The following is a 12,567-nucleotide window of genomic DNA, read 5'->3' as shown; positions in this document are numbered from 1 at the left end:
CAGACCTCTCCTGTCTCACCTGCTGCTCCCCTCAGCAGTGTACTTCGTCGATCTGCCTGTTCTGCTTCCCACTCTGTCTCTGGTGAATCTTCCTTCTCACCCCCTACACCTCTGGCCTGTACCTCATCTCTTATGTGCATAAATAAAAAAGAATCTTTGGTTCTCAAAATTTAGTAGTGTATGCTCAGAAGTTGCTGAGCAGAAGCAAGCTGCAAAGTAACTATATTTTTCTTCACTGAATACCTTTATACCTTATGTAATTTCTAAAAACACTTCTCTCCAATTTTTTATATCTTTTCTTAAAAAAGATTTATTTATCTATACATATAGAACTGGGTGTAGGCCAGAGGTGCAGGGGCAGTAAGAGGATTCACCAGAGACAGAGTGGGGAGCAAAACAGGCTGATCAATGAAGTACAGTGCTGAGGGGAGTAGCAGGAGGGTCAGGAGACATCTGCTGTGCCATGTGGCTCTCCTCCGGGGCTGGGGATCGAACTCTACTGCATAGGTTGTGGCTTGCTTGCAGTGCTGTGCTTTAACCCACTGTACCACCAGGGAGGGCCCCATTTTTTATATCTTATATGATTTCTACAGACACTTTTTTCCAATTGAGAGTTACTATCATCAAAGGTACTTAAGACAACTAACCTGTTATGCAAGAAAGCTTTTTTAAAAATGCTGGTGAGTTAAACTCTTCAGTAAACTTTGTCCATTAAGACTAAAGGTAACAGAAACTCTCCCTGGTGGCCCAACGGGTTAAAGCACTGCATTATGAAGCTCTCCAAAACCACTTTAGGCATGAGTTTGATCCCTGGCCAGGGAGCTGACCTCTTCTGGCCCACCCACTGCTACCCTCAGCAGTGTACTTTGTCAGTCAGCCTGTTCTGTTCCTCACTCTGTCTCAGGTGAATCTTCTCACCCACCACACCTCTGGCCTGCCTGTACCCCAGTTCTGTAAGCATAAATAAATAAATCTTTAAAAACAAAAACAAAAAACACAACACAACTAAAGGTAACAGATGTATGATAGCCTGATAGAGCGTCCTCTAAAACTTGCTATGTGATCTTCAGACAGAGGTTTAAGCTCTCTGAGCTTGCTTCTTAAAATATAAAGCAGAGGTAATTTAATATCCACCTCTCAGGGCTCCTGAGAGGATGAGATCACATATAAATAGCAACTAGCATTGTGTCTACCATAGAGATATCATACAATAAATGTCTCCCCAGATTATTCCAAAGATATCCTAACAATCTCAGTGAGGTAAAAGAACAACTTACCTCTGTATCCCTCAGGTTTGTTTGTAGAACATGCCCAGAAGAGCATCCTAGTGTTTATCAGTGAGATAACTTCAGGTGCACAGAGAGTGTTGCTATGGAGAAGGATGAAAAGGGCATGAGACGACCTTGCTTACACTATAAACTATGAGCAGACTGAGTCTCAAAAAGGTAAGAAAAGACTGGCTAACTTACCGACAGAACTCATCAGAGTCCTGGTGATCATCTCCATGAAGATAAACCAAAAGAAAGCGGAGCTCCCGCTTGGCGTCATTAAGTGCCTGTGAGAAACAGAAGATCACTAATTATTATACTGACTATGTCTTGAGCTTTTAATTATATTAAAGTCCTAATGGATACAGCTATATATTTAGGAACAAAAAGGAGAAATAAGGAAAAATGGTGAGCAAAGAAACCAGAAAATTCCTGGGCTCCTACCTTCACAACCCTGGCTTTTTTGTCCCTATAGAAAAGTCCAAGCTAATAAGATTTAATGAAAAGATTTTAGTGTTGTTAAGGGTTTAAATTAGCACAACAGAGTAGACAGGCTGACAAAGATTCCTGACAAATCACAGAAGTCAGCTGTTCCCACTATCTTAAGGAAGATAAAAACAGGAAACTGATCATGTGAAGAGGTAGGTGAGACTTTTGCCACTTTATAGCTACAATATTCTTATAGATTAAAAAATACTGTGAAGATAAGCCTAACCTCAGGCCACATACCAAGCAAGGATGAGGATTGTGGAACCCAAAGGCATTCTAAAGAACATGGGGTTTAAAAGATCTTTAAAGACAAGGCTAATTTCTAAGACTGCTGTATATGCATGTGAATAATCCTGAGCACATTATAATTCAATTCAGATTTCCAGAATGACCAATGTGATCTATCCCTCAGGATCACAACAAAGTGGGACATGAGAGCTGCCTATCTTACTTACACCTCTATTTCTAGCATTGAGCACAGTGCCTGGCACATAGTAGGTATTTAATGCTTATTAAGTGGGAGTGGGAACAGCCAGTGAGTAGACAGAAAAAGTGAAAAAGGCAGATGTAGAAGAACCAAAGCAGAAAGCAAGAATTAAGCACTTTTCTCTCTTCAAACAGATTCAGATACCTTGGAGGCTACAGAGTAGAACCATCTTTTGACCTAGGTCCACAATGCTATTTCTACATTTTCTCTGGCAAACTAGAAATATGTCTAACTACAACAGAACTCTTTAATTTTTCCCCCTGAGAGGTAACAAAGGTCTGTGTGGCTTCAGTTGAATTAGATGCACTGCCTTGAGTCTATAGTGCATGGTCCTGTTCATTCTGTGAGGGATCAAAGAAGATTCAGGTTTTGCCTTCAAGGGGTTTATCATCTGGCATAGGAGGCAAGTCACATACACAAACAACACTGTAAGGAATACTGTGAAACTGCTGTTTAGTCTTAAAAAAAAAAAAAAAAAATTATGGAAGCACAAAAGAAAAGATACTATTTTAGATTGCAAGGTAGGCCAGGGTAGGGCACAACAATCAGGAAGGGTATAAGAAGGGAGTGATATGAGCTGGTTGAAGGATGGGCAAGATTCCAATTAGCAAAAATGTGAGGAAGGCATTTCAGGTGGAGGAACAGCAAAAGCAAAGGCACAGAGATGGGAAAGTACAGAGTATGTCCAGGGAATGGTTTAGCTGAAACCTAGGGTATGAGGGAACAAGTTTAGCAGGAAAGACCTCATATGGAGGTTGGGATTAGATCAAAGAGGGCCCAGCTAAAAGGTTTGGTCTATTTTTCAGTAAGCAGTGAAGAGCTACTTAAGGTTTCTGAGTAAAAGAATGACATGATCAGTGCTGGGCTATGCTTTCCTTTGAGGGTAGAATCATATTAATAAATTGGCATCTATATGATTTGTGGCACTGACCTGGCTGTACGTTCCCTGGTAGAAGACAGGGTGTGCCCTCCCATATTTCTCTTCAAAAGAGTGCATAAATGAAACAATGTCCCCAACGGGGTCAGTGACCCGGCTGCGAGGGTCAGGCCGTATAAAACGAAGAGCAAACCTGGGGAGGAAGGAATAAATATCACATGAATCGGCTTACTGTAATGCATATGGAGTGGGCCAGTTTGTAAAGATTTCTGCAACAGAGCCAGAGGTGTGGCAGTGAAGGGAGGTGAGTGGTCTGTGAGTGGACCATCAAACCTGAGAGTACAGTCTGGCTCGAAAGCCGCAGAGCAGCAAGTGTTGTTCCATTGCCTGTTCAAGAAGAACGCAAACTACCAGGATTATCAATTTCAACACTGGCCTAAAAAATCCAAAGTGCTTTTTACAGGAAAATCTAGGGCTGGAAGAAATGGAAAAGGAAGACACAGTATGCAAAAAGATCATAGGTTAGACTGTGCCCGCATCTCTAAGAATGGCACTATCTACTAAGGTGGCCTCTACACACCTGTGGCTCTCTAAATTAAAAAAAAAACAAAAAACAAAAACAAAAAATGCCAGTCCTCCAGTCACTCTAGCCACTTTAAGTTTTCAAGGCTTCCACAGTGGGCACTGCAGATACAGAATGTTCCCACCAGCACAGAAAGTTCAGCAGACAGCACTACTCTGGAACAGAGCTCTGTCTCTTTCTGGATGTCCTACTCGCTCCCTTCTCCTTTCTGTTCTCATGGGATTTTGAAATTTTAGTTCATAATCTTAAACTATGGACAGGAACATCAAACCCAAACTTCCACTCATGATTTACTTGCTCTTCAAAGAGGCAAGTAAATTCTGCTTGATGATTTACAGTTGACACAGCATCCATGGAGGAAGTCATAAAAGAGTTCTAGAGTACACTGGCAGACTTTGAGACCTGGTAGCTATTGTAAGGCGAAGGGTGGTACTACACTTGTTTCTACAGAGCTCATCTGATCAGATCTGTACAGCCCCACTTATTTATCCTTTGGGTCCCCACAGAAGGCAGTGGACAGTGGCTTTGTAAGTCAATGTGCTATATAACATTGAATAGCTGCTTGGACGATATAGTTGCATTAAAATTAGTAACACATGCCATGCATATTTTTCCCTAAAGAAAGCAAACAAAATTCAGATACTTGAGGAGTATTCAGTACAGAAAATCCTAATACTTTTCTTACCAAATCTTGAGCCAATTCCTCACCACCTAAACAAATTCCTAACTCCCCATGTATAATTTCACTTGGAATTTCTAATTAGTATTCAAATTCATTGACACAAACATTCCACAGCAAATTAAAAACAACTCTATGAAGTTGTGTATGTGGGGGAATGGTTAGAACTCCTTTGGAAGATTGATGTTTTATTAACTTCCTTTGAAATTAGGCCTTATTCTTTTATTCTACTCATTCAAATTTTGACGAATGAATATAAGCTTTGGCTTCTTTGTTTCTCATTACAACATAGGACCATGGCTTACACAATGTAGAATGCTCAACTTTAAAAAAAAAAAAAAAAAGCAACTCAGCCTTTGTTACGATTTTAAAGGTTTTTACATGCTCATTCTCTAACAAAATCAGGATGGAAAGAGTACTTCTCAGTTAACTGGTGACCAGTTAAGAACTCTGCTAAAGAAAGCCATTAAAACAGGAAATCCCATAAAACACCAAGTGGTCAAGGTACCACTGAGGCACTGTTTGAGCCTTGTACCTCTGCAGGTACTTACCCGGCCTCTGCTGCCTAACCAAACAGTCTCTATTTGGAGGATGTTTATAGGCTCAGGCCATATATTCTTGCTCTACCTGTTGGCTTTGGTGTCCATAAAGCCTATGCGTGGATTCATCTACTACTCAGCTCAAGACCAGAACCGTCATGTTTGATATGTTTGTTAACAAAGGCATCCTTAACATTTTCTAGTCCTGGCTCTCTGCAGCTTCAAGAGCTGAGCTCTCTGAATGGTCCATGAAGAACAAAGATGAAGATGTGAAGCAAGGGGACATATAAATGGGAGGGTTCCAGTTGTCAGCAACCGTTAGGTTGTGGGACAAGAGTGAAATGTAAGAAGTATCTAGAGGGTGAAACGGGTGGGGAGGAATCTAGAGAAAAGTGAATAACCTCAGTGCAAGAGGATTCGGTGGGATTATGAGTGGTAAGATGCAGTCTGATGGTTTAGGGTAAAAGTTACAAAGAGTGTGAAGCTAGGATATAATGGTGGTTAGAAAGGAAAAGGTTGTGAAGATTACTGAGGGAATGTAGAGGTGATAAACACGGTGGGAGGAGGGAAGATAACAATAGATGTAGGTAAACTTGATTCTTAAAAACAACAGGTAAGACTACTTGAAAAAAATTTCCTATTATGTGTGAACAATTTAAAATATTTCATACTATATTAAGACTTCAGAAAAAGTATTCAATCTGACAACAAATCGGCAAACCAAAGTTATCAAAGCATAAATCTATTTGTCTATGTTTTAGTTCCTAAGTGTATCCCACTGCCACTAGCATACAAATTACAAAGGTACGTACCTAAATATATCAAGTATTGTGTAATAGGTAAACCGGAATGGAAGCATTATCAAGTAGTAACCCCATCCAAGTAGCCCCTGAAATTCCAAAAACAAAGTTAGACACCATTTTCCCCATCCCCAATACCTTTTAAATGGCGAGTTCAAATTTTCACCCTTTTTTATCCTTTCTTCCTCTGCAGCAGAGTTCTCTCTTCCTGGCCACTTCATTCTTCTTAAAGACCAACGTCTTTTCATCTCTATTTCATCTAACACTATCGGATTTTTCTTTTACCATATAATTTTGTATTAACTCTGTTTTAACACTTTTCTGCAACTACCTGTATTAATTCCGCTGCAAATTTTCCTTACCAAATCATAAATATTCAGTCTCTCCTTTTGACTTACATATTAAAATATACAGAAGTATATTTTATAGATAAATACATGAAATTTTTGTATATAGAAAAAAAATGACAACCACTATTACTATTATTATACAGTGGTACATAAATGACAATCATATCAACCACAATTGTAAATCCATATAGCCACTAATCTTAGTAGCAATGCTTATTATTATTTTGACAATGTTGATTACTGCCACTGTTACTAACTAGCACATAGGATGCGTATATGTGGGTGTGTCTCTCTCTCGATATATATAGACCTGTACTGTTTTTCGTTTGACTTTGGTGTTTGAACTCCATTGTCAGCCATGGAGCTCCAGCACCCTGTGTCCATGGATCCAGAGAAGGTCTCTTCTACAGAATGACTTGGGAACTCTGTTTTTCAAAAGCTGTCAAGTACTCAACAAAGAAAGGACAGTATCTTTCTCTATATAGACACACACATATGTGTTATACATTTATTACACATCATATTGCTTTAACCTGAGATGTTCTCTGGGTCCATGGACATGGAACTCTGGAGCCGCATGGCTGACACTGGAGTCCCAAGCTCCAAACTTAAACCAAAAATAAACATGAGAGACTTTTGGCATATACAGAACTACTCCTTCAATCATTTAATTATCCTAAGAATCTGCTCTTCTACTTCAAAATACTACAGAACGATTTGGGAGTTCTGTTTTTCAAAATCTGTCAAGTACTCAACAATAAGATACAATGATGGAGCAAATTCTAATTGCTACAAGGCTAAGGGAGCGCAACCTTGGAATTCTAAATGCAAATATGAAGTGGGTGTAATTGCCAGAATGAGAAAGAGAAACTCTAAATAAAGTTCTCAGGAAGTCACCATCTGTGCACACATCTGACTTCTCTAATTATCTGTTGAATTTAACAAACATCTTCTTGCTACCATCTCTTTCAAGTCTAATTTTAAATATATGGCAAAAGGTTCTAAGTACTTCCTCAAAGTAGCTTGAAATTAAATAAAATAAAGCAACTAAGAACTCTATAACATTCTAACTAAAAGTGTAAGCTCTAATAAACACATAGGAAAAGCTTTAGACATGTAAACAAAACTATGTACTCAAAACAAAACACTTTCAAAATAACTAGTAAAGAACCCTTCCCCCCAAAAAAACAAGGGAGAAAAGGAAACATTATAAACCCATGACTCTATCAAGAAGCCAGGTCTAGCTAACAGGTTCATGTATTTCTTTTGTTCCCAAGATCAATGCAAGCAAAAGAATGGACTTTAAAAAAGGGGGTAAGGGGAGGAGTGGAATTCTAGTCATGAAATAACTTGCCCTTGGTTGTGGTCTTGAGACAACATAGCTGTAGATCCTGTGATCTGCTGTATTAACCTGCAGGGGTCGTGATGGAGGTGGGTTGAAAACACTTGGTACACCCTCTTGCTCATTCAGTCTGTCCTGTACAGCAGCCTGAGAAGCCAAAAAATAAATAAATAAATAAATAAATAAAGGCAGCAAGAGTTTTAGCAAAAATCAAATTAACCTAGAAAAGGCAATCACTATTTGGTGTTTCAAAACAGGATGATACACAACAAAATGCCACTGGAGAAGTGTAATTTCATGGACCTTAAGCCTGCTGTGATGGGAGGCAGTGTGGTGACAGCTCTAGAATTCACAGTGGAAGAGTCCAGAGAACTAGTCTGGCAGCTACATTTATACAATTAGCACACTGCTTTCATGTTGTGTGCGATTTTGGGTGAGTGGGATAGTTTCACTGCACACGTTTAAAAAAAGCCACCAGCAGGTGGTACAGCAGGTTGGAGTGCAGTACTGCGAAGCTGGCTGTGGCTACTTCATACGAGTTCGATCCCCAGCCCCAGAGGTGATCCACATGGCACAGCAGACCTCTCCTGTCTAGTGGGCTAGACAGGAGTGTACTTTGTCACTCAGCAGTGTACTTTGTTAATCTGCCTCTTTCTTTGGTGAATCCTCTCATGGCCCTTGTACCTCTGGCCAGTAACCCAGTTCTGTATGCATAAATAAATAAAATATTAAAGAAAAAAAAAAAAGAAAAGCCATCTGCACAGATACAATGTAAACTGCCACTAGAGCTATGGTGTGAGTATGGAGGGATGTGTTTAATTGGAGGGAGAGCTTGGCTAATCGAAGAGAAACAGATCTGAACCTAACTCCACCACTCAAAAAAAAAAGTTACCAGGCTTGTGAACCTGGTGCACTCATGTGCAAAATGCAGGAATAGTATTTCTCAGGGTCAATGTGAAAATTTAATGAGAAGATCATATATGAAGATCCTAATACAACTCATGACAGATGGGACTCAATAAAAACAAACATTTCTTGGGCACGAAGGGTTAAAGCACAGCACTAAGAAGCTTAAGCCACTTCAGCATGAGTTCAATCCCTGCCCAAATGTGACCCACATGGCACAGCAGACCTCTTCTGACCCACCAGCTGCTTCCCTCAGCAGTGTTCTCCGTCAGTTCTGCCTGTTCTGCAGAACTGTTCTGCCCAACTCTGTCTCTGATGAATCCTCTCATTGTTCCTGTACCTCTGGCTTGTACCCCAGTTTTGTATACATAAATAAATATTTTAAAAAAATTTCTTAACTTTGCCCCAGAAAGCCGATCTATGTCCTACTGTAGCAAAAATACTGACCTCAAAGAGAGGTCTGGTCTCTGCCTTCACCTGTGAGAGTTAATCTGTCTTCATTGCTAACCTCAGGATGGGGATGGCTATCCCAGAAAAACCAACTGGATAATTTAAGACTGGGCACTTGGGTAACTCATTACCAGTCTATCTGGCTGGAGACCGAGTTCAACCATGTAGACAACCTATCAAATCAGTCATGTCTATGCAATGAGAGCCCAACGAAAACTGTGGACACAAACTCAGGTCAGCTTCCTTGGTCACTTCATGCATTTGGTCATACACACATGCCAGGAGAGTAACAGATTTGATGAGTATGGAACTCAAAACTGAGATTCTCTTTCTTTAGCTGTTTTAATCTATATTCTTTTCTTATATAAACTTAACTATGAGAATAACAGCTTCAGTGAGTTCATCTAGGATTTTGGAAACTCCTGAATTTGTACCTGTTGTCAGAGGTGAGGGTGGTCTTTTGGAGGAACTGTTGTTTTGGACACTCCCTGTTGGCATAAGGGGTTAAAGTGCAGCACTGTGAAGTTCTCTACAGCAAGTTTGAACTCTGGCCAGGGAGGTGACCCATATGGTGCAGCAGACCTCTCCTGTCTCACCCATGACTCCCTTCAGCAGTGTATTTTAGTCAATCCACCTATTCTGCTACCCACTCTGACTCTGGTGAATTCTCTTACCACCTCCCTCTGGCCTGTATCCCAGTTCTTGTATGAATAAATAAATCTTTTTTTTTTTTAAAAGGTTTACTTTTTATTTATTTATGCACACAAGAACTGGGGTGTAGGCAAGAGGTGGTGGGGCGGGTGTGTGTAAGAGGATTCACCAGAGACAGAGTGGGGAGCAGAACAGGTGGACTGACTGAAATACACTGCTGAGGGAAGTGGGTGCGTCAGGAGAGGTCTGCTGTGCTATGTGGGTGCTCCCTGGTGGGGAATTGCTGATAGCTTCATAGTTCTGAGATGTTAAAAGTCTTGCCACCAGGGAGGCCCCTTGTGGAGGAATTGCACACCCACTTGCTAATCTTGATAGTTGGCTTTAAACTGCAGTGTGGCTAACTCCAGGTAGTCCCTGTGTTTTGAATAGTACAGATCAATCTGATGAGAGAAAGAATAGCCTTTCAGCAAAGGATGCTATAAATGAACTGCAATATGTAGTAAGCTGCATCAACATTTGAAGTATGTATTAATCCAGTAACCAATACATGACATTATCAAATTAGTATATGATACATTCAAGTACAAATAGAACAACAGATTTCAATATAAGAGGATGAACTTGATACACTTTCAAATTCTATACTGCAACTTTAAGAAGCTACCACAATATTGAAAATTCAGTTATCTAAAAAGGCTATTGGAATACTTCACCCATTTCCAACTATGTATCTGGGTAAAACCAAATTTTCTTCACATACTTTAAAACTATAGATCACTATAGATTAAAGGCAGAAATTTATATGAAAATCCAACTGTTTTCCATTAAGACAGACATTTAAAAGATTTATAAATATTTACATTGACATGGAGAAATGTGAACATGGATTCTGAATGATATACAATGCTATAAGCCTCAATAAAAACACTAAAATAATGTATATTAACTTGTGTTGAGTTTTACTAATTTTTTCATTTTATTTTATAATATAGTAATAAATTTAAAAAACCTAAGAAAAAAGTTTGTCAGTAATTCTGAAGAATGAGAGTAAAAAGTTTGAAACCTTCTGTTTTTATTGGGAAATATACTCACATGTTTTTAGTCAGGCACAAGTACGGGGGGGGGCAGACTCAAGAAAGAATTTGTTAATATTTTAACCTTGGGAATATGGAAGATTGAGAAATGATGGTAAAGAAATCAATCAAGCAGGATTTTTTTTCATATTATACCTTAAATGTTTTACTAACTAAAAGAGATAAAACTGAAATATAAATGAAATATTCTCATCTCTGTAACAAGAAAATTATATATAAGTCTATATAGCCATGTAAATTGAACATTAAAAAGTTTATAAGGATGTACACTAAAATTTAACACTAGCTATCTAAGAAGTAGTGGGATTATAAGGGTGACCATTTTCTTCTTTAAGCTTTTTGAAATATTTACCTGTGTGGGCATGCAAATGTACACCAGTATTTTTATAATAGGCTTTTATTAACTTGATGCCAAATAACTGTAAGCCAATAAATGAAATAGGCAGGGGTACAATATTAATCTAGCCAGAATTTAAAGAAAGTATCACCTAATAGTAACAAAACAAATCCTGACAAGGACGTTCTAATGGCAGTGTGTCTTTGTGTGTCAAAAAAATAGTCAAGTTATTAGAGTGGCACCCATCCCTGCAGCCCTATGGTCCTGGGGTTTGCCTTCCCTTTCTCCCTTCAGGACGAGAGAACAAGTTGCACTGAGGTCTGAACTGTGTCTCTGACGTTCTGAGGGGCTTCTGAGAAGGGGGTGGAGTGCAACAGCCAAGGTAATTTAAAAGCCGTAACACACCGAGCCAGGTCTTGTTCATTTGCTCTCAGCTCCCTGGTGGTCAATGATACCAGACCATGCGATCCTCTGGCCTCCTCTTCAGTAGGCTGCCTGACTTCGTCCCACCATGTGTGCAACTAGCTCCAGGTTTCCCTGCAGCAGGCATGCTGCCATCTTTACATGTTGGCTACTGCTTCCTCTGCTGAGGGTCCTGTTGCCATTTTCCTACATTTGGCTCCTGGTTGGACTCTGAACCATAGACACTATCTGGGGTAGGATAAACTACTCTCTCAGTTCTCCATTTTTAACTCCCTGTTTATCACCCTGCAATTGCTTCTCGCCACATGTCTGTTTGAGTAATGTACTGCAGTTATAATCATGCATGTATGGAGAAGAGACTCCTACCAGGGTCTCTCCCCCTTACCCCTGGAATTGCTTGGCTTCAAAACTACACAGAAGTCAGCAATTTTTCCCTAACCTTTCTAAGTCAAAATGGACATATAATTCATTAATGTATTTTAGAGGTACTGTATACTGTTTCCTCAGCATGTACAAAAAGTATTCTTTTTGACAGTTGTTATTAACACTGGAAAAGTATATACATATTATAAGCATACTAATTATATACATTTGAAAGGAAATATACTAGAGCAGTGAATGTGGTTATCTCAAGTATGATGATTAAGAACTTTCATTTTGGGGCCTCCCTGGTGGTGCAAGGGGTTGTCTCAGTGTTATGAAGCTATCAGCAGCCACTGCAGCATGAGTTTGATCTCCAGCTGATGCACATGGCACAGCAGACTTCTGTCTCACCAGCTGCTCCCACAGCAGTGTATTTCAATAGATCTGCCTGTTTTGCTCCACTCTGTCTCTGGTGAATCCTCTCACCACTGCCTCCAACTCTGCCCTACACCCCAGCTCTTACATGCATAAATAAATAAATCTTTAGAAAAAATAATTAAAAAGAACGTTAGTTTTTGTTTTATGTGATTTCATTAAATAGTTAGGAAAGAAAAAGGAAACAAAAGTTTTAAAGTACACATTTAATACGTCTGATTCAATACAAACTTTAAACCTTTATCTCAGAAAAACCACATCCCGTGATAAACACCGAGTGCTTACTAGAGGTTACATCTAGAAAAAAGGAAACAAAAACAGCAAATGTGGTTTGGGAGGGAAGTGGGTAGGGACAACCTGTAAACAACTTATAAAGTTTCATTTTTATCCATGTTTATTTAAAAGAAGTTTTAAACAAGTACTGCAAAATGTTTGGCTTTTAGGAACAATATGGCAAGTGTAGGGTTATTCCTTCTATATTTTTCTCTAAGTTT

The 12,567-nt window shown here is 39.3% G+C and overlaps 1 protein-coding gene across 1 annotated transcript in view; it reads right to left on the bottom strand.

Moving 5' to 3' along the window:
• The window catches only part of FAF2 (Fas associated factor family member 2), a 53,065-nt gene that overhangs the window by 9,588 nt on the left and 30,910 nt on the right, over window positions 1-12,567 (bottom strand). The window contains exons 3-7 of the mRNA XM_004679249.2: window positions 7,427-7,561; window positions 5,735-5,811; window positions 3,176-3,314; window positions 1,470-1,555; window positions 1,278-1,369 (exon numbers count right to left, since the gene is read on the bottom strand). Coding sequence (XP_004679306.1) covers window positions 1,278-1,369; window positions 1,470-1,555; window positions 3,176-3,314; window positions 5,735-5,811; window positions 7,427-7,561 — 529 coding nt within the window. The remainder of the gene's footprint in view (window positions 1-1,277; window positions 1,370-1,469; window positions 1,556-3,175; window positions 3,315-5,734; window positions 5,812-7,426; window positions 7,562-12,567) is intronic.

Source organism: Condylura cristata, unplaced genomic scaffold, assembly GCF_000260355.1.
Source record: "Condylura cristata isolate star-nosed mole 26May11 unplaced genomic scaffold, ConCri1.0 scaffold00008, whole genome shotgun sequence".
Taxonomy (NCBI): Eukaryota; Metazoa; Chordata; class Mammalia; order Eulipotyphla; family Talpidae; genus Condylura; species Condylura cristata.
Note: the sequence above shows the minus strand (reverse complement) of the source record. Positions and strands in the feature narration are given on the sequence as shown.